We start from the raw sequence: 22,693 nt of genomic DNA, 5'->3' as shown, positions 1-22,693 counted from the left end.
TCTTATTCTATTCTTACTTTGAATGATATACTGCAACTTCTAGTTTCTGGTCACTTATCAAGATCCTGCAGTATATTCCAAAGCCTTCTTGGCATTAACACAATATTTACTTAAAATCTCTATATGACATACGTGTATAATCTTAATGAATGAAACCAAATCAGGTAAATAATGTTGAACCGAAATGCCAGTTAAGACTTTTGCTATTATTTCACCTGAGCCACTCTTTCTGGGGGGGAAAAATAATTAATTAAAATAATAATAATAATTTGATGAGATCATCTTAAAATGAATATTTATTTGGTAAACCATTTTATAGAAAGAGACCCTAAAATCAAACAATTTCTTATTTAAACAGAAAGCACAATCCCAATCTTTCCCCCATTAAAAGCCTACTCCATAACTGAAGTACCAAAAACCCATGAACTGTATTGCTATAGAGGGGAAATGAGGAGAAAAAGACATTAAACTTCCACAGGAAGACTGAATAACTCTGGCAGTGGTGAAGTACACATCAGGCTGTACCCAAGGGTACTACTGAGTCTGAAATATTAACTGAAAATCTAAACTTAATACTTATTTGTTCTTAATAAGGCTCAGAAAATTACCACCTATCAATTATGTAATGTTACATTATGTAAACTGATGTAATCAAAAAGTAAAGCAGGCAATCTGGATTTTAACACCAATATAGGTAAATCTGTAGAAGTAAATAAGAATTTTTAAAAGACATTCTTTAGCTTCAATTTAAAACAAACATTCCGAACTGGAATCTTCAGAGTTTTCTAATATCTTGAAAATTCCCATCTTCTCTTTAATTGGTCCTGAGGCATTCATTTGATCTAAGAGAAAAATATTAAAACAAGTATTTAAAGTGCTAAGAACCTAAAGAGGAATATTAAAAAAAAAAAAAAGTCCTATATGTTCCTATCATATGCGAGCTATCTGTTGAAAAATTTAAAACACAGAAATATGGGCCCTTTACTCCTTAATCATTAATAGTGAATAGTACCAAAATCAACAAAGTTTACTATTCTTATTACAACTAGAACTGAACTCAAGGGAACACACAAACCGAAACATCAGTTTGCTAATTAAAATCACTTCTGCTAAATTTAAGATACACAGATAGAGAAATAGAATATCCATTTTAACTGTGTTCTCAGAGATGTTTATAAGAGAGAGGGGAAAAAAAGCCCAATTATGGTTAGAGAAAAAAAGCATTATGGCTAAATCTTATATATATTATCAATTAAAAATCAGCAGTATAGAAGTTATACAAGAATAGTGTACATTTGAAAATATGAATTCACATTTTCTGAATAAAGAACTAGATCTAAACACACTTGATATAACATCCTAGTCACCCTCCTAAGGTTTAAACTAAGCATAGAGAAGAATGTTCTTAATTTGATAAAATGCATTCACCTAGGAAATTACTACTAAAGTTAAGACCATTCAAGAGTAACAGCTCATAGCATTTATACAGTATACATGGACTTTCTAACTAATGCTACGAGATAACAAAAATAGGTTAGAGGAATAATAGTAAGAAGTTCAAATTACTTGTATTTGCAGATGGTGCAATTGTTTCTATAAAAAAGTCCAAAGAATCTAGAAGTTTTAGAATAGAATTCAAGAAGGCTGCTTATAAATTAATACTGTGTATCAGCAGTAATAGGGTCATATTTTTATGAACTACTTGAATATTAAAATACACATAGGAACCCTGAATAGATAAAACTCAACTGTAAGAGCTAAAACTAACTTTTTGTTGTTGTTAATCCTCATTGGAGGACATTTTTTTCATTGATATTTACAGAGTAAAAGGGATGGAGGGAAGGGGAGTGGTGGAGGGGAGGAGTGGAGGGGGGGGGAGAGAGAGAGAGAGAGACACACACACACACACACACACACACACATCAATGTGACAGACACACTGATTGGTTGCTTCCTGCATGCACTCCGACCAGGGCCGGGGATTGGGATAGAAATTGCAACCCAGGTACATGCCCTTAACCGGAAATCAAACCCACAACCCTTTGGGGTGCAGGCCAGTGCTCTAACCATTTAGCCACACCAGCCACTGAAACCATAGCTCTTAAAGAAAACATCATGACTTTGGGTTTGGCAAAAATTATTTAAAACATGATACCTAAATCATCAGAGAGAACAACCAAAAAGATAAATGAGTTTAAAAAAAAAACGCACCTTCAAAAGACACCAATTAAGTACAAACATTAAACCAGACTGGGGAAAAATATTTATAAAACATATCTGATTACAGGACTTAATCTAGAATATGTAAAGAATTCTTTCAATTCACTAATAAGACAAACACAACTTTAAAAAGAGATATTTGAAACTAAGTTGAAAACATCATAATACTGTATCTAGTGGTGTGCTGGGGGATGTTTCCCAGTTACCTCCCCCCGAAAAGGGCTCTGGCTTTTAGTTTTGCCTATATCCATGGTATTAAATATTCCTATCATCACCAATATCATGATACCTATATAATATTGCTGAACGCCGAGTTAGGAAAAGATGGGCAGTAGCACACCATTATATAGTATTTCCACCATATAGATATAATACACATAAATAATCAAGAGCATAATTAGGAAATGATGAATTTTAAATATTATATTTGTGATCTCTACAGCAGGCATTAATTCATTATTCTAAAAATTGAAAAATAAAAGAAGCAATTATCCGGCTCACTTGTATAGATTCTATCTCAGAGTAACCAAAGAGTTGAAAGGAAAAGTTCTTAATAAAGTAATTCTAGCCTATAAAGGAATGCCAGAACAACAACAAAAATCAGTTTTGTAATCCTTAAGGAAAAGTTCAAAACAGTCATCATCAATAGATGCTAAAATCATTAAGTTAAATAAAAGGTTGACAGGAAACTATATTAAGATCAGCCTGAATCTGCTAATCAATCTTCGCTCATTAAAAATAAGAAATTCAGGTATTATGTGCCTGGTATGATTTAAAATATAAGAACAAAGCATTGGTATTCCTGATATGGAACCTGGGGGCAATTACACCTATAGAACTATTTACTCAAGCTATCTATCACTTTACAGAGAATACGTAGACTGAGAAAAAGTCAGAGGACTGCACAAGGGGGTGAGGGTGGGTGGGGGAAATAGCCCATTTCAGAATGTAGGTCATTTTACAGGACAAGTAACAGGTTTCTCCAACAAATTAATGGCATTAAAAACAAAAGTGAGGAGGGTGTTATAGAAAAAAGGGACGCAACAATCAAAGAAATCTGGATACTGATTCAAACTGTAAAAAGATTTGAGACAACTGGAAAAACCTGGATATGGACTGGATATTAGTGCCAATTCTCTCAAATGTAATAGTGACATAGTGGCTATGTTTGGAAACATGTTCTTAGTAAATAATGCATGAGAAGGATATGGGTAAAATGTGATAATTTTAAGATTCTGACAAAAAAAGAATAGCAATGAAACAAGATTGGCTAAATGGTGTGAACTATTGCAGATAAGTGAATTATACATAGGGGTATATTATACTATTCTCTCTACTTATGTGTATGTTTCAAAGTTTCCATGAAAATAAAGGCACAAAAGGTATTTACCAATGAGATCACTTCGATCTAACAACAACTCTAGATCTTCATCACTAATGACCTTCTCTCTTGATCCTTTTACTTCCCTATAATAGAAAGCAAAAATTCAGATCTATGAGATAAATCAAAACAATGAGTTACATTTTTCTAAAATTAAAAAACAACAACACAACTCACCTCTCATAATCTCTAGATTTTAATAATTCCATTAATTCCTTAGGGTCTATGAAGCTCTTAGATGGATTTAATCCAGATCGACCGCCTTTGAAATGATCTAGAAAACAATGATCAAGAAATTAAAAACATTAAAAATTGGTTTTAAAACCAAAATACGTTACAAAGCAATCAGAACTGCTTATATTGAAAAGGATATAAAACCAAATGTTGGTAAAGAAGAAAAGCAACTAAAATTCTCAGGAAAAGTTTGGTAGTTTCCTGTAGGTAAACATACACCTATCCTAAGATCCAGAACAAATAAATGGGTTTGTCCACAAATACTCATACAAGAGCTTATTCATAAGAATCAAAATCTGGAAATAATTCAAAACATCAATCAACAGAAGAATGGATAGACAAACTATTCAGCTATTATTTAAAAAACAAAAGAAAAAAACACGAAACTTCTAATACAGATGATTTACTACATGAGTAGACATGTCAAAATTCATCACTGTATACTTAAAATCTGTAAGTATATTATACCTCAATAAAACACTGTCAATATTTTAAAAATTCCTTTCAAATTGTTTAAAATTTTAATCTCTCAAAATAATGAAAATAGAACTTAGAAAAATAAAATGATAAGCTTTACTTAATTTAAACTATATTCAATAAACAAAATAAATTTCTACTAAATTCCTAAAATAGCACAGGTGAAAATTTTTTAATTTGCACAAAATCTTGATAGAATAAAGCTCCTCTTTTATCCAATACATATTCTAGCTACAATCTAAATTTTCCATCAAGTAAAATTAAAGATGCCCAAAACCTAATCCACATTTCCCTCAAAATCAGACACACTGAAGTATAGCAGGTTCTTAAATAGTTTTGTTTTAATGTTGATGAGATGCCATAGAAACTTAACGTCTGTTTACATTAAGTAACTATGGTAAAACTGGTTTTGTCATATGTCATTTTACTTCAAGTCACAGAACCTATCAACATTAAGTGAGGACTTACTGTATTTGCAAGTAGGAAAGTAGCATTAGAAAAAATTGATAGTAATTTTCAACATTATGATGATGTTCCCATTTCTCTAGGCTTCACAACTAACATGATTTTCTACTTTTCTTACGGTAGCCATCAAGTCATTTATCCAAATATAATTTTATACTGAATAAAAAAAACTTCTCCAAGGAATCTCAAAGGTACAGAACATAAAACACCAATGCCTTACCCATTTCATTTTCCCTACTCCTCAGAACCTTTCCCAGATTAAAAAACACTGTATTTTATAAAATGCTATGATCAAAAGTATGGAAAGGGCACTCTGGAGTCAAATATTTTTCAAACTAGTGGTTCAACAAAGTAAAATGGATTTTTTTTATAGCACTACTTCAATAATCTTTTAACATCTTAGGATTTAACATACTGAACTTGCAAGAAGAGGCTTGGAAGTTTTCTTAATTCTTTTCACAGGCAAATCTCTTACCAAGATAAGCATCAACATCACTTCAAATCCCTGAGACATTTCAGATAGACACTTTGAAATTATCCTTTTGTTCCTCATCTAGAAACTCACTGTTTTCCTTTTATGCCTATGGTCACCAACTTAGGTCTTTACAGCTCCAAATTTCCCACTGCCTATTCAATAAATCCTGCACTAATCAAGCCTCACTAATTTCTTCTACAAAGAAAATAATAAAAATCCACAATACACAACTGAAGGAAAAAATACTAGAAAGTGGTATTTACTTTTATGGATGATCAACTTTTCCAGTTTTCTTTTAGCAGCTGCTCTTTCCACAATTTTCTGATCAATAGTGTTTGCTGTAACAAGACGATATACAACAACTGGCTTTGTCTGACCAATTCTATGACATCTATCCTGGGCCTGAAGATCAGACTGGGGGTTCTTAAAGTAAAAAAAGAAAAATAACATTGAACAACATAAGATTAGTATTTTAAACTTATACTATGTGTGGGTAAAGTCAACATGCATGATCTAAGTGAAAACTTTTAAATAGTGTCTTAACTCAATTTAAACTTCTAGAATGGCTTCATTGATAGAGGATGTTCAAGTCTTAACACACAGGACACCTGATAATTTTTACTTAAAATGGATATACCTTTTCAAAGTAGATAAATAAAATTGCAAAGCATGCAATGAAAGATTAACAATTCAGAATGTAATAATCAGCATATTATACTTGCAACTTACCCAATCACTATCATAAATGATAACTGTATCTGCTGCAGTCAAATTGATGCCCAGGCCACCAGCTCGTGTACTCACTAAGAAGATAAACACATCTGGATCTGTGTTGAAGTTGTGCATCTAAAAGCAAAAAAAGATGTGAGCACAGCAATTGACAAACCAACTTCCTGTCTGGAAGGAGGACAGGGTGCCGCATGTGGAGCAGCCATCTTACAACCATGGGTTTACCAGGAAAGGAAGGCGGGGGGTCAGTGGTGGGCCAAGGTTTATATATATAACCTAACACTCTTCAAACTGGGTATGAGTTCTTCAGCATCCACAGGACTTTTGATGTGAGGTAAAATAAATACTGAAAACCCCAGAATCCATAAAAGTTGAAAAAGGCCAATTTTCTGAAAAGATATAAAATTGCCAAAGATGTACCCCGCACAATACAAAAACTCACAGGCATGCCTATTTCCCAGGTTTTGGCAAAAAACTAGGGGACCTAAGACACACTGTATCAATTTTACCTTCAGAGGAGCTTGAGACTGAACAGCTCAGACCAGACACACAGGTGCTCCACGCCTACCTGACTGACTCTCAATAAAAACCCTGGACAAAAAGTCTAAGCCATCCTCCCTCAAAAAATAGTGATAAACCAAGAAAGTGGCTGGCTAGGAGATGGGATAGGCAGAAAATGTGGATTACTCTGAGGGAGCATGGGGCAATTTTTTGAGCTGATGGGTAACGTTCTATATCTTGACAGTTTAGGTCACACTCATCAAAACTCAGCAGCAAATAGCCTGGCTAGGCATGGCTCAGTGGTCAAGCATCGACCTAGGATCCAGGAGATGATGATCTGATTCCCAGTCAGGGCACAGGCCTGGGTTGTGGGCTTGATCCCCAGTCAGGGGCGTGCAGGAGGCAGCCAATCAGTGAAAACTCTCTCATCATTGATGTTTCTCTCTCTCTCCCTTCCTCTCTCTGAAATCAACAGATATATTAAAAAACAAAAACAAAACCCAGCAAATATAGCCTTTATTTTATTTCCTTCAGGATATGTACATATTACCCCAAAAGACAAAATATTCTTAAGTAATTAGAAAGAAGGGAGTATCATCTATAGTTTATTTTGAAATACACCCAAAGAAGGTGGAATGTTAAATGGACAGAGTAATAGACTGATGCTGTATCACAGCTATGCGATAAAAAATAGTAAAATGTTAGATGGGAAGGAAAGAGCCAAAACGGAGAAAAAATTTTGTTATCCTCTAATAGTTACAATAGTGTTTAAGAAGGGTATTAACAAAAGATATACTATATACTTTGAGAAACATTAAGACTAAAGGGTTTTTGGTCTTTTGTATCTATCAATTTGTGGGTCTATTTTGAATATTACGTCAGATACAAGATAAGAGTTATAAAAAAGAACTGGGTATGTATGACATAAAAAGTCTTACATTTCTCTCTCTCTCTGAATAAGACATGGATCCATCAAGTCTACTAAAGTTGAAATCTCTAAAGTGGCAGTAATCGATCAAAATGTCCAACATCCTTGTCATTTGTGAAAAAAGCAGCACCTGAAATTTAAACATATCTTAGTATCTATATTGATCAATAAACAATAATTAAATAATAAAAAAAAAACAACCAAAGTACCACCTTGTGACCTCTGGTTTTTAGTTCTGGAAGCATTCGATCCAAAATTAAGAATTTCCCAGAATTTGTTACCAATTCTTCATCAACCTTAAAAGAGGGCAAAGAAGAAAAAAAAGTAGTCATAATAATTACTAATAATTTGGCTTTGTCAAAATAAAAGAAAGGTGAACAGTTCAATTTTCAACAACAAATCGCTATACAACTTTAAAAATTTTTTAATTTGATCTTGTTATTTGCGTATTTTATCAGGAGATAATTATTTCTCTAGGAAAGACATGATCTAGAACCCATGATTTTACAAAAGCAAAATTCAGCTGAAGTATAACCTCAATCTATCCTCCCACTCCTTTCCCAAAGGCTCTGTATAAGAGAGTAAGGTCAGACTTACTGCATATGTGCTGAGGTCTATTCTTTATAACAGATTATATTTTTAAGAAAATATGTATGAAAATCACTGTCAGAACTCTCAGTAGAAATTAAAGAAAACACAGGAGCTTATAAACAACCTAGTATTGAAGAGTAAGGAATTATTCACCTTCTGGTTAATATCAATTCCTCCTCAGATTATCTTCTTCCTTACCTGAATGAAAAACTGTAAAGCAAGGGCTCTCATATATGGGAAATTTTGCCCATCATTCCTAGGGTGTATTTGGCAGTGTCTGGAGGCATTTTAGGTTGTCACAACTGGGGACGGAATACTGTTGGCATCTAGTAGGCTAGAGGTTAGGGATGCTGCTAAATGGCCTAAAGACCACAGGACAGCATCACCTAAACAAAGAAATACACTGGTCCAAAATGTCAGATTTCCAGGGGTGAGAAACACTGCTATGAAACTAAGTACTGAGAATTACTTAGAACTGATTTCCTTTAACACTATTATGCTATTTTCCCATCAACTGCCGAAGAAAGCAATTTCATTTAATCTGAAAGTTTGCAAACTTAGTACCAACTTTTTGGTTTTCTCCTGTGGCTCTTGGTTGAGATGTAAATGAGCAGCCAGATTGGTTTTGACAAGCTAAATGCCAACTAAAAGTACTACTGAAAAGGTGGCAACTAAAGGTGTCTCTAAAATAGCAAGTGAAACAGTGGAAATCAGCTGTTACTAAAAAAATGTATTTCTAATTTTTCCGATATGGAAAGTGACACTTTCCCCAACATAAAAAAGGCACAGAAATAAAAACAGTGCATTATTAAGTGGTATTTACCTTAAACTCTTGTGTTACAGGGTCTATAGGGTATTCAATCAAATATGGATGATTACAGCATTTACGAAGTAGCATCATTATATTCTGTAGCTTCAAATCAACTTCAGATTCTACAGGAATATTCACTTCCACAACAGCTCTAGCAAAAATATATAATCCGTGAATACAAGAAATATGAAAAAATACCACAGCTTAAAGGATACTTTATTTTTAAACTCACACCTTTCTCGGTCTAGCTCTGGCTGTATCTGACTGATCAATTTTTCCAGTTCATTAGGGGAATCATCTACTTCGCTGTAATTTATTAACTTTCTAGTTCGCCGTTTTGGTCGTCCAGTGGAACTTAACTGAACTGTTTCTTTCTAAAAAAAGAACAAATGAAAGAAATATCTGTTTAAAAAGTACACCCTTAAATTCTAAATATATAGCTAAAAAGCCAGATCTTCCCTTTAATTATAATGAAAATGGGAGAACAGTCATTGTAATACAAACGAAAAAATGCATAACCATAAGTATTTTGAGAAAAAATTCATAGGCATACAGTAAAAAACCTGTACATTTAAGCAAAATTTAAAGGTCTCCTAATCTTCAGTTACAAGCACATTCCACTTCAATTTCTTATAACATTGTAGGTGACTAAATAAGGTATATTTTTCAAATAGAGTATTCTATTACATTTTTTGGCTGTCAGTTAACATTCTATAAAGGGATTGTTTTTTGGGACTGATCTAGTCGGCAGGCCCTTAGCATACCGTGTGTCTGTTCAAGTCAAAATTCTTAACTAGCATTCCAGATGACTAGAAAGCAATTAATGTATGAGCCATCACTGAAATTTTAGTAGGAACATAGCATTACTGGCCTTATGCCTTTGACTCCAGTTAGAAATTCACCCTCATTAAGTCCTGAAAATAGGTGATGAGCCACAAGACTGAAATCAACCAAGAATTTTCTATGCCAGCTGTTATTTATAGCATATTTCAAATCTACACTCTACCTCACTGGATCCAAACATGTTCGCAATTGTACGGTTCACAATGGCTGTATAAAAGATCTCTTGTTTCTTTGAAAGTGGTGCATAAACGACTACTTCTCGTTTAGGAGGAACCTCAAGAGCAACATCAGACTTTAGTCTTCTCAGTAAGAAAGGTGTAAGAATCTAAAATTTAAACATGAATAAACATATGTGAATATTGCACATCCCTATGTTTTAAGAAATATTCTCCCAACAGGTCCCTTTTCTTTCTCTTTCCTTCTAATATAAATATTATCAAGTCTCAAAAGGTAAGATAAAATATCTCCCTGAAATTTTCCTAGACAAGATCACTACACCGCAAATTCGTAGTATTTATCCATTTACATTTTATAATTCATCAATTTTTCTAATATATATTGAATATTTTTAAAAGCCAAAATAAGGTGATATCTGTACTTCTTAGAGTACGTTACAGTCCACAGCTTTTAAAGTAAGGTTTTGGATTAGTAGAAAACCAAGGAGTCAACCAATTAACTAGCCCAGAGATGTGGACATGAAAACCTCCTATAAAGTCTAAAACTTCAAGCTTAGAATTACTTTCGTTCATTAGCTGTGTGATGACAAATGATTTTCACATTTATAAAATAATAAAGAAGCAACAGATAATGATACATTAGACTGCTTAGGTCTTTAAAAGAAATACCCCAGAGGTAGAGAGCTAAGAAGAGAGAGAGTTTACAAGAGAAAAGAGAACATGACCAATAGTTTAAAGGAAATTATCCAGAAAAAAGATTTGGTAGGATGAGTATGATTTGGGATATTTTTACTTTCCATTTCTATACTGTTTCAAATTTTTATCACAAATATGTATAAACTTTAAAGTAAAACAAATTATCAGGATTTTTGAATAAAATTGTCAAAACACAATTAAGAAGCTTTTCAGGCCCACATATGAAAATAACTAGGAGACCTTTGAAAAATTATGCTTGTCTGAAGTAAAGGTAGGTGGGATGGGTGGAGACTGTGGGTAACTAATTAATGGATCATTCCAAGAAGTAAATTACGCAAAAATTACTTTAAAAACATTGCATAAAAACCACTCAATTTCACTTTTTGAGTGACAAACATATCAGTAACCACTAAGGGTCAAATGAATATACATGAGAAGGTCAAAATTTCAAAAAGCACTTGAGTTTTGCTGCAGTCATGTTGATCTCTGGGGTGGGGGAGTATGTTAAATTTGAGAGCACCCTAATTTTCCAAAATCTACTACAATGAGTTGAACAGTTGATCTTTAGGGTTCCCTTTTTATTTTATTCTGAGTCTACAGTAAGCAAAATAAGAAAAAAGTCTAAACCTGGTGCAGCATATGCAATACATTCTGTTCTCTTTCTTTAGCAATAATATCTTCAGCAGTTTCAGAAAGACTAGTGATATCAAACCAAGATTCAAAGCTGTAAGAGAAATGATCAAAGTTAAGCTATCACATAAATTATATTAACATGATGTGTTTACACTTTTAATTTTATTATGAATCTGACTCTCAAAGAAGACACCCCCCCCACCCTCGATTTATACAGCAATATAATCTTACAATAGTGTAAAAGCCAAATAAACATTAAAGGAAATTTTTTCTTTTTAAAATGCAGACTCCACACCAAGCACCTCTCTTGGCTGTGTCTGGGGTCTTGGATACTTGACCACCCTATGTCCACCTGCAAACGGACCGTGAGAGCTTGTTTGGTGGGTCTAGCAGGGGAGCACAGCCACTGCTCCAGCCTGGACTGAAAGCAAAATGCAGCTTTCAGGAGGGATGCACGTGGAATGGTGAGGGACAAAGGGGACACCCGCCGAGCCTACTAGATGAATCAACCCTGGTGATCAATGGGGTGACAGATGTCCCAGCCAGATCGCCCTCACATCCTAAGGTACATATTTTCTGAAACATTTTAATGAAGTAATAGAAATGAAAACTATCTTTGAAACCTAAGGCAGTATGATGTCTCTTTAGATATAAATATGACCTGCTGCAACCAATGTTTTTAAAATTCAACATATACATCCCTTAATAATAACTATTACATAGCCTTAGTTCTTCAGTGTAAGAAAAACTATTAAAATGAGCAAATAAATACAAGCATGCCTTATAGTCTATACTAAATAACACAATATTGCCAGGTAAATCAAATTGGGTAAAATGCTAATACTATTTAGGAAGTAATTAGAACTGCTATTTCCAAACTTTGAGCATCTGAAGCATGTTTTATAAATTCAGATTCCTACCTTGATGTTTTAACTCAGTAGGAATGCGTAGGACCTGGAAATATTGTCTTTAATAAATGTTCCATACTAACAATAAGACAGCCAGACAACATCAGGAAACCAGAGGTGAAAAATGTATTCTCAAAATAAAATATTCAACGTTATTTTCCTATATTAACTTTCTTCCTTCACTGATGCCAAAATAAATCATTTATTTTGCCCTCCTGATTTTGGTATTTCCATCTTAATTATTTTTAACTTGTTAAGATTATTTTCTCATTCATTCTAGCATACTAATTTTAGTTTTTGGCTTTCATAATATAAGATTCAACCTGTTTATAGAATAAAAAGCACTAGGTTGAAACTGGGAGACCCTGGTTTTATTTTTGGCTCTGGCATTAACACTTTACTTTTAATAAATTTACATTGGGATTTTCTTATATGTGAGATAGGGGATATATTTAACCTCTATACCCTGAATTGTTTTGTGAGGATAAAATGAGTAAAAATCATCTGAATGTGTTTCACAAAGTTAACAAAATTAAGGGCCCTATAAAAATATTTTAACAAAACATTTGTATTGTTCTCAATGCAACAGTTTTCCTTTAACCAAGGCAAATAAACCTATTACCTTAATTCAGCTATCTAGAAGCAAGGAATTAATTTGAACTAAGAACAAAGAATTTGAGGTTAAGGAAACAGAAAAGTTCAAGTAACTGGCTCACCTACCTTTTCAAGTCATCAAATACATCTGGCAACAAAAAGTTTAGCAATGACCAAAGTTCGGATAAATTGTTTTGCAAGGGAGTTCCAGTCAAAAGAAGTTTGTTATCTGCATTGAATCGTTTTAACTCCCTGATTAGACGGCACTTCATGTTCTTAATCCTGTGTCCTTCATCTACTATTAAGTATTTCCAATAGCAATGCTGAAAAAGGAATTAAGGGAATAATTTTAAATGATGCCTCACAACTTTTCCTAAAAACAATTCTAAAAATAAAACCTCTTCATTAGAGATGAACATAAAATTTTATCAAATGGCATTTCTGTGTCTTTTAAGATAATGTATTTTCCTTTGATCTAATAAAAAGATAAATTTCCTAAACTAATGCATACTTGTGTTCCTGAAACAGACCTCACTTGGCCATGAACTAATAATTAAAGTCTACCTGCTGGTATGTATTTAAGATTTCTCCATTCACATTCTTTAGTCAAAGCAGTCTGCAATTTTCCACTCTAATGCATTGGCAAATTTTGATTGTTATACTAGATAACTAAAAAAGAATAGAAAGCTTTTCTTAGTGTCTTATGCTCTGAAAAATCAGATAACATTAGAATTTTCTTTTTGAGGCCTATACCTGAGATTGATTCTCATTATAAACTGATGTTCCTAAGTTTTCAGTTACTGGTTTACTTAGGTTTCCCCTTCCTTCTACAGCCAAGTTTAATTTGTGTCTGCAAAAAGCCATCCATTTAGTTTTATTACATTGTCATGAAAATTGTTTTCATTTCTCATTTTTAATATCTGTGTTTTCTTTTATCTTGACCAGGCAAACTTAAAGTTCATCTATTTTATTGTGTAAAAACACAGAAATATGCAATATTTCTTGGAAATATAAAAACCAAACTGGCAAGGATATCCTTGGATAAAAGATTGGCAAATTAGGGGAAGAGTATGAAATGAGGCGTCTTTCCTATTTTACTTTATACATTTACAGCAGAATGAAAAAATAATTTGTTATAATATCATTATGACTTTAATAAAATAACCTGGGACTTCTATTTCTGTTGATATGGCAAACCAGATAACGTGAAAAATTTCTCACCATAAGCCATCTACCTTAAAAAGCCAATCAAAATATAAAACATCTTCTTATAAATAGGCAAAAAGAAAAAGAAAACCCAATACAACGGAAATGATGAGGAATTTGAAAAATTACTGAACTCATACACTTCTGCTACTACTCAGGAATAGAAGCCCTGCACCCCCAATACCATCAACTCCTTAGACTATAAATAACATATGCTCAAGGAAAGAGAAAATTACAATTCTGGTATTTGGCAAATAAAATTGACAAGGAAGCTTAACTGTTTCAATACAGACTGTGTAGAAAGAGAGAAAAAGAATTAGAAAGGTCTTCATGTTCTATTATTTACTTTAAAATAGGAGTTTCACCCGGCCGGGTGTGGCTCAGTGGTTGAGCATTGACCTAGGATCCAGATAGGGATTCGATTCCCAGTCAGGGCACATGCACGGGTTGCAGGCTAGGCAGCCGATCAATGACTCATCATTGATGTTTCTGTCTCTCTCTCCCCCTCCTTTCCTCTCTCTGAAATCAATAAAGATATGTTTAAAAAAAATAATAAAAAAATAGGAGTTTTAAGAAAGAATGTATGGTATAACGTATAGGTATGTATAAGTCATACCTATATGTTAACAATAGTTATTTAATAAAGGAGAAGTAATTCTCAGGTAGAATTACAAATGCCTTTAGTCTTTCTGTTTCCTACTTTTTCTAAAAGCAGTATATATACTGTTTTTAGAATATATACTTTTACTGTGAAAAACTAACATAACTGCAAGTAATACTCCAAAATTCCACTAGCACATAGGTAATATCTGATATAAAGGTGAAAGAAAAAACAAAGCAGTAAAGAACTATATGTGAAACAGATGGAGAAAAATGTTCAAAACACCAAAAATGAATTGATTAGACAATGAGAGAAGGTCAATTTTCCTACTGTTTTAACTTAGGCACTTAAAAAAAAAAAGGAGCACCCGGTAAGGCATGGCTCAGCAGTTGAGCATCGACCTAGGATCCAGGAGATTGCGGTTCGATTCCCAGTCAGGGCACATGTCCGGGTTGCGGGCTCAATCCCCCGTCAGGGGCATGCAGGAGGCAGCTGATCAATGATAATTCTCTCATCATTGATGTTTCTCTCTCTCCCTTCCTTTCTCTGAAATCAATAAAGATATATTTAAAATAAAAAATTTTTTAAAAAGGAGCTATAACATGAAAACAGATATGAAAATGTTATGCTCTAGATTTATGTCTAAAAGGTGTCTTCGAAGAGCCTATTCTTTTTCTTTTTGTCAATTTATTGAGAAAAACATCAAATTGTTCTTCCACTTATTTATGCATACATTATTTGATTCTTTTATGTGCCCTGTCCGGGGATTGAACGTGCAATCTTGGTTTATTGGGAAGATGCTCTAACAAACTAAGCATCCCAGCCAGGGCCGTATAGCCTATTCTTATTTGATTAAAATGAAATAGATAAGTTCTACCTATTTAAAGTGAATGTCAGAGACATATCTAATACATTCACAGATTAGGTCTATATCTGGCAGATTCTAATACACTGAAAATGACACTATGGCTATATTAAAGTGCCATAGGTTTTAGTTTTCTTTAGAGGCTACAACCTTCATCTCATCTTTCTGTTAAACAGTCCCTTCAGTTTCTAAGGGACTGTGCACAGTACAATCTATTACTTCCATCAGGAAAAAAAAAAAAATATTACTGGGTGATGAGAAAGTGTTATAAAAATGCGATTTATGGGTTACAAAAATCCAACGAAGTCCATTCACACCTGTAATGCATTCCGGTCTCTCATGGCTATTTCAAATGAAGTGATTACCACAGGATGAATCTGCAGTGTTCCTTTCCGTTGGTGAATCTTCCTTACCAATTTTCGACGTTCCTGCTGGGTCCCATGATACAACATAGTAGGAATCTAAAAGATTTTATGTTATATCAAAACTTTAGAACAAAATCTGAATATAAAAATTTGGAAAATATAACATTCATTTCAGAGAGAAATAACTTAATCTTAGTCAATCAATTCTAATAAATTATTGGACTACTATCAGAGAATTAAAAAATCATAAGAACAAATCAAATGTAAGCCAAGGTAGATTACAAAGCTACTTCTGAAATGTTTCTCATAAGGCAAAAATTTGGTATAGCAATAAATACATATGGAAAACACCGTAATAAGAATAAACAGAATTAAAGAATAAATTCTATCTAGGTCTGTGTGTCAGGTGAACCAAATTATCCAATATACTGAAAATCATCCAGAGATATTTTTGGCAACAAGTCCAAGATTACTAATACCTATTCTTTATAAACTTAAAGTAGGTATTGATCAGACTAAAAGGTAAGTTGAATAAGGGACAGTATTCATACAGAAATCAATATAATTATAGTAAGAGATGTATAATTTAATTCAGACAACAAAACAAACATTTGAAATGATATATACTTAACAAAAGGAAACATGTCTTACTTCTGGTGTAAATCTTTGGAATTCAGCTATCCAGTTAGGAAGCGTAGACAACGGGCCACAGACAAGAAAAGGTCCAGGTACTCCTCTCTGAATCATCAATGCAATTGTAGCAATGCACTGAACTGTCTTCCCCAATCCCATTTCATCTGCTAAAATGCCATTAATTCCATTTTCCCAAAGCATCTGGACAAAATAATATACACTGTATTTAAATTCTGATAAATGCCTATTGAATTAGCAATTGTTTGTTTGTTTTTACCCAAAAATAATTATGATGAGACGGACAGATTCACACTATAAATTATAATAACACTTGGAGGAAGGAGGTTATCAAAGTCATAAATGTGTTGGAAGCGCTGAATTAGATAATTTTCACTTTTAAAGATTTTTTTAGAAAGGGAGAGGAAGAGAAACATTGACGTTAGATCAAAACATTGATTGGCTGCCTCCTGTATGCCCCCCCCACGGGGAACTGAATTGGCAACCTTTTAATACAGGGGATGACGCCCAACCAACTGAACCACACTGGCCAGGGCAAGATAATTTTCACTTTTAAAAATTTACTCTGGGTAAATAAATCAGAAAACAAGTATTTACACACAAATGTATTACATATAATAGTGAAACATGGAAGGAACGGCTCAAGTTGTGTTACATCACATTAATAGATTATTACACAGAAATGAACCACTATGTTGTATTAAAATTGAAATTCATTACCCTGAGCCATTCCATGCCTTCTACTTGGTACCAACGCATCACACCTCCTGTAAAGTGTTTTGGTTGCTGAAAGGGTACTGGCTGTCCATTATATTTCCGCACTGGGTCAAAGAAGAGTTTAGTATTTTGCCTAACTGTTTGCGACAATCTATCTTTAATTATACTATTTGAGTCTTTGTTTTTCTGAAGATCTTCTACACAGAGATTAGAAGAGGAGCTTTCTTCCTATAAAGAGAAAAGTTTAATTAGAAGTTTGATACATAATGCTGGTACCCTCTACTTATAAAAAATGTAACTGCTAATCAAAATTTACCCAGTGCTAAAATCATTAGGTATAAGAAATATAACCTTAAGTTGAATAAAACCCTAGAGACAGTTACCTCCGTTCCCCCAAAAGTAAAGCCAGCCATTGGGGGGGCCCCAAAAGTACACCTTTGAAATGACTTTTATAATTGTACCTCCTTTCCAAATCTCTAATTCAGGGGTAGGGAATCTTTTTTCTGTCAAGGGCCACTGGGATTTATAACATCATTTGAGGGCCATTCAAAATTATCAACTTACAAATGAGATATAAAAAAGCTCCTAGATTTACTGAAACTCAAGACCCACCTGCAGTTGCCTTCGCAGGACCAACCAGACCAAATGATTTCGTGGGTGTTCCCCACCCCTGCTCTAATTGCTATGCAAGAATTTATTGAACTACTTTCTTAATAATTTCCTTCACCTACAACAAATATAATTGATAATGTTGCAAAAGAAAAGAAAAACAAATTTCCTTTCAAGGAACATAGAAACACTTATTTCAAAATAAGTAATTACCTTCATTGCAGGCAAAGGGACAAGGTAAGTAAAGTTTTAAAATTCACTACACACTCAAGAATGTAAACGTGTATCTGTTTGTGACACTCATAACCAATAGATTTTATTGGTTGACGAACTCCACAACTCCATTTTAAGAATGTGAAAATGAAAATTAAGCCAGTTGGTAGGAAAAGTCTTATAAATGATGTCACAACTAGACATTCAACTGGAAAAGCAAATGTGAACTTTTCATAAAGGCTAAGAATTAGGTTATCTGGTGAAAAAAAAGTATACTGGTAATTATAAGACAGTAGTAATCAGAGAAGCAAATATAACCCCTAAGTTTAATATTTATTTAAATCTCTTACCTCATTCTCCTTTTTATTTTTTTTAGCCACAGACAAAATTTCCTAGAAAATAAGCACAAAATAACAATGTATGTGGTTCATTCATGTATTTAACAGACATTTACTGTTCTGATTTTATGCCAGGAAATGGGGATAAGGCTCTCATGGTAATTAAAATAGGACTGAAACTGGAAGACCTCAGGCAAAATTAAACCTACAGGGTCTTATAAAATTCTTAATTAGTTACCAACACATAAAGTGGGATATTTGCTCCTGAATTTTCCATTTTTTTAAACTCTGAAGAGAGTAGGTCCAAATTCACACATGGCTAATAGTTCTGCACTACAGAGGTTGGCAAACTACACCCTGTGGACCAACTCCAGCTGGCAGCCTGTTTTTATAAATAAAGTTTAATTAGAACAAAGCCAGACTCTTATTTGTTTACAGTTTATGCCTTCTTTCAGCCAAATTCATGGTTGAGTAGTTACCTACAAAACTACTTAAAGCCAAAAACATTTACTATCTGGTCCTATACAGAAAAAAGTTTCCCAAACTCTGCTCTAGAAAAAAGTTGTGGCTACTCCTGTTACTCAAGAATCGACTCCCAAAAGTATTATAATCCCAACTCCAGCCCACTTTAAGCCTCTGTGGCTAAACATTTGCATTTGTAATCCTGAGCAAGAGGCAAAGACAAATAAATGAAAACTACAGAATAAAAGTGTTCTGATTTTGAAGTTCCTACTCGATGTTAAGGGTGTGGAGACAAGCAATACCCGAGTGCCACCTGGTGACTTAGGTAAAACAGTCCTTACCTTTCTTTACTGATTGATCTTATCCACTAGGGACAAAGTCTGCCCAGAGCAGATATGGCTACAAACATATGATGAATTAAATTAACAACTGTGTGATTGGCTAAACATCAATAAATCTCATTAATAGTGTTTTTCAACTGCAGGTTGAATGTGTTCTGTAATCAACTGAGTGGGTCCTGACCATTATTTTTATAATGGGGGTGGGGTTGGGAATGAGGAGGAATATTCCTAAAGACAAGAATTATGTGAAATTTAAAATTTTACACTTTATGAAGATCTAAAGAATTTGAATTTTTGAATTTCAGGGAAAAGAAAAGGTCTGTAGATAATAAAGTTAGAATTTTTTAAATGTAAGAATGTGATGCTTAAGTAGCATTTAAGGTTTGTCATAATTGAAGATGCTCTTTAATTAATTACTATTATGAGGTTGCAAGTGAGGATATACAAAAAGGATCCAGTTTTAGAAATGATTATGTGCTTTTAGATCCCTAATAGCCTTCAAGAAGGAAGAACAACAAAATTCTTAAGGTTTTGAGGTTTCAAGAAATTATAATAATTTCTCTTCAAGCCAAGCTCATGCTCCTTTAACAAACAGGAAGATACCATCTTCTTCCCTCAAAGAACTTAATGGTCTCAAAAGCCAAGTAGATAACCATAATCCATTCAGCTTTAATGTAGTATAAAACCCACAATAAGTTTTTACTCAACATTGAACCTTATGTGCCCTTCCCCTTTTATTTTTACCTCTTTTGACATGACCTCTGAAATATTGTATGATTCATCTTCTCTTCCTCTTTTCTTTCTCATAACTATAAAAAACAATTTCCATTTTATTTTTGACAGCAATTAATGCAAAGATAGAATCACATGTTCTTAAAAACTGGAACAAGGAAATTTACCTGGATTCTCCTCACTTGCACCAATGGAACTTTTACCCTACAGAACAAGGATTTAGAATATTATTTTCCTAAGGACTGCTATGGTATTACATACTAAAAGTAAATATTCCTTGCAGTTGAACCACATCCACAACTCTTTACTATTATACTTACCAACATGTAACCTTTTACTGACTTCACTACTATAACTTATTTGTAACCATAACCCTGTACTTTTCCCCAAATACTCTACTATCCTCATTTTTAAAACGTTTTAAACAAGAAAACTTTCAAAATTAAACATAAAGACATTTTATTTTGAAATTACCACATACATTTTCTATATGTTTATGCTGAAGACATTCAACTGTTATGGTACAGAAGGAGTACTCTTTTTCAGTAAAATTAAAAGTACAATGGAAAGAAATAAAAGAATACTGACTGAAAAAAATATTACTGGAAGAGAAGATAAGGGAAAGGAAGAAATGTTCAAAAACAGTTTGAAACTGAGAGTTGGAAAAGATCAAGAATAAGGTAGACAACATGTATGAGAAATGAAAATGACTGAAAAATAAGCTGAATTAAATAATGATATAAAAAGTTAGAGGATTGAAAATGAAAATATCAAAAGGAATTGGTGAGATGCAGTAGGCAGAATTTAATGGTTTGCATCTTTAGAACAAAGTGGGGAAACCCCCCCACAAAATCCTGGTATAAAAACTTAGCTGGACAAAAGTAAAGGATGGATTAAATCAACCAGCTGAAGAATAGGGAGTAAACAGTTAAGCCAGTACAATTACCTTATAAGTACATTTTCTTTAAAAAGTCAAAATAAGTCCTTGAAATTAACAACTGAGTCAAATTAGGTAAGTTTTTGAAAACTACTTCTGTTGCAACATTATCAACTATGTACATTGTCACCACTAACCATGCTAAGGATCAAATAACTGGACTTAAAAAACACCCTATCTAGCCTGGCTTGGCGTGGCTCAGTGGTTGAGCAGTGACCTATGATCCAAGAGATTGAGGTTCCATTCCCAATCAGGGCACATTCCCGGGTTTCAGGCTCAATCCCCAGCAGGAGGCAGATGTTTCTATCTACCCCTCTCTCTTAAGTCAATAAAAACGTATTATTTTAAATAAATAAAAAAATACCCTATCTATTTTGCCTATTGGCATTTTGATATTTCCTAATAAAAGCAGTTTAGTACAGGAGCTAAGTGTTGGGTCTGAAATTAATCCTAGAATTATTATTTATTAGATATGTGATCTTCAGCAAGTTATCAATTCAGCAGTTATGTTTTATAAAGTCACTGCAAATAAGGAATTGGTGAACACTAAACCACTGCCTCTAGGAGAAATAGAAGTTTAGAGCCTTCCTGCAAGGCTCTGGTTACATTTTCATCAATTGATGAAATACATAACCTTGTTTAATGAGTGTTGCTATTTTATCTTCAACATACATGTTGATTAACATTGAACTCAGGGCCAATAGCACGTAACTCCTGGAGTCACAACACAACCTTCTTGCATTAGAAACACCAGAAAGCACTGTGGCACAATGAGGCTAAGGGGACATTTTGAACTGCAAAATCAACAAAAATCACAGCATTAAATAGACCACAAAAAGAACACTTGTAAGTAGATCACCGCTTTGTTTGACTTCAGCTGGGAACGTGTGTGTGGGGAGACTCAAAATTTTTGGCTGCTCTGCATGTGCACATGCTTGTGGGTATCCATAGAATCTGGGAATGAGGATGGACTCTTATCTCCTTGCATCAGCTTCTTTAAATGTAAAATGGGGACAATAACAGCACCTCTACAAAACAGCTGTTTTGAGAACTGAGAAAAAGCATGTGACTTAGAACAATACCTGATACATAACAAGTACTCAATAAATGCTGCCTTCATTATTCTTTTCACTAGCACAACTGTTCTTCATACAGTTCCCATCACTATGGCATTAAACAGCCTCATGTTAAAGCATAATCTTCAAAAAGATCACATCTAAAATTCAGTATATCCCTAAATGTGTGTTCTACCATCTGAGGTGTTATTAGGAGATGAGTGTCTGCTCTAATTTTGGTCAAATTTATGCACAAGCTACAAACTGAGATTACTGTTATGGCTACAGGTTGACGTGGTGAGGATGAAGGCATGAAGAAGAGTAATCATTACAGGCTGGCCACTTATAAAATGCCTTGCAGTATAAAACATTTGCAGAGTTTTCCCAGATAAGTAAAATTTTGCATACATAAGATATAGTCTACAGAATAATAAACTGAAGTGGTCATATTTTTTGAATTCTCCTTCCATATCTAAAATACTGAGAAACAGTTTTACATGTTCCTATGCAGTTTGTAACAAAGACAGATTAACAGATAAAGGTTAAAAGTAAATATATGATCAATAAAGTTAATAGAATACAAAAGAATTTCTTCAGTATTTAAGGTAACATATACAATACATTCTAGCTTACTGTATATTACCATAGTAACTTTGGAAGATTCCTTTTTTCTCTCTAATTTCTCTTTCTTCTTCTGCTCCTGTAAAATAATTCTTCTTAGTGTCACAAATAGAAATGCAAAGTATAAACACATCTCAAATAACTTATGTTCAGAATAAAGAACTTCTAAAAATACATAAAATTTTTTATAAAAAGAACTTGCACTTCAAGACTTCACGGACCAGGGTACTCCTCCCTTAAGCAACTAAAATCCAGATAAAATATATTACACAATGGTTTTCAGACAACATACAGCAAAGGACAGTGAACACTGACAGA

The 22,693-nt window shown here is 33.5% G+C and overlaps 1 protein-coding gene across 2 annotated transcripts in view; it reads right to left on the bottom strand.

Moving 5' to 3' along the window:
• Positions 1-278: 278 nt before the first annotated feature.
• The window catches only part of HELLS (helicase, lymphoid specific), a 30,108-nt gene continuing 7,693 nt past the window's right edge, over positions 279-22,693 (bottom strand). The window contains exons 4-22 of one of the 2 annotated variants that reach the window (XM_081158729.1): positions 22,398-22,454; positions 19,930-19,966; positions 19,775-19,839; positions 18,240-18,281; positions 17,071-17,295; positions 16,351-16,533; positions 15,652-15,795; positions 12,789-12,985; positions 11,155-11,251; positions 9,819-9,980; positions 9,047-9,186; positions 8,825-8,963; positions 7,623-7,706; positions 7,421-7,540; positions 5,982-6,098; positions 5,516-5,675; positions 3,779-3,875; positions 3,611-3,687; positions 279-842 (exon numbers count right to left, since the gene is read on the bottom strand). In XM_081158729.1, the coding sequence (XP_081014855.1) occupies positions 748-842; positions 3,611-3,687; positions 3,779-3,875; positions 5,516-5,675; positions 5,982-6,098; positions 7,421-7,540; positions 7,623-7,706; positions 8,825-8,963; positions 9,047-9,186; positions 9,819-9,980; positions 11,155-11,251; positions 12,789-12,985; positions 15,652-15,795; positions 16,351-16,533; positions 17,071-17,295; positions 18,240-18,281; positions 19,775-19,839; positions 19,930-19,966; positions 22,398-22,454 (2,238 nt within the window). In that variant the 3' untranslated portion in view covers positions 279-747. The remainder of the gene's footprint in view (positions 843-3,610; positions 3,688-3,778; positions 3,876-5,515; positions 5,676-5,981; positions 6,099-7,420; positions 7,541-7,622; positions 7,707-8,824; positions 8,964-9,046; positions 9,187-9,818; positions 9,981-11,154; positions 11,252-12,788; positions 12,986-15,651; positions 15,796-16,350; positions 16,534-17,070; positions 17,296-18,239; positions 18,282-19,774; positions 19,840-19,929; positions 19,967-22,397; positions 22,455-22,693) is intronic. The other variant, XM_081158730.1, reaches the window with a different exon arrangement.

This window comes from Miniopterus schreibersii (genome assembly GCF_964146895.1).
Source record: "Miniopterus schreibersii genome assembly, chromosome: 14".
In the NCBI taxonomy this organism is placed as follows: domain Eukaryota; kingdom Metazoa; phylum Chordata; class Mammalia; order Chiroptera; family Miniopteridae; genus Miniopterus; species Miniopterus schreibersii.
The sequence above is the reverse complement of the archived record's forward strand: the minus strand, read 5'-3'. Positions and strand labels throughout refer to the sequence as shown.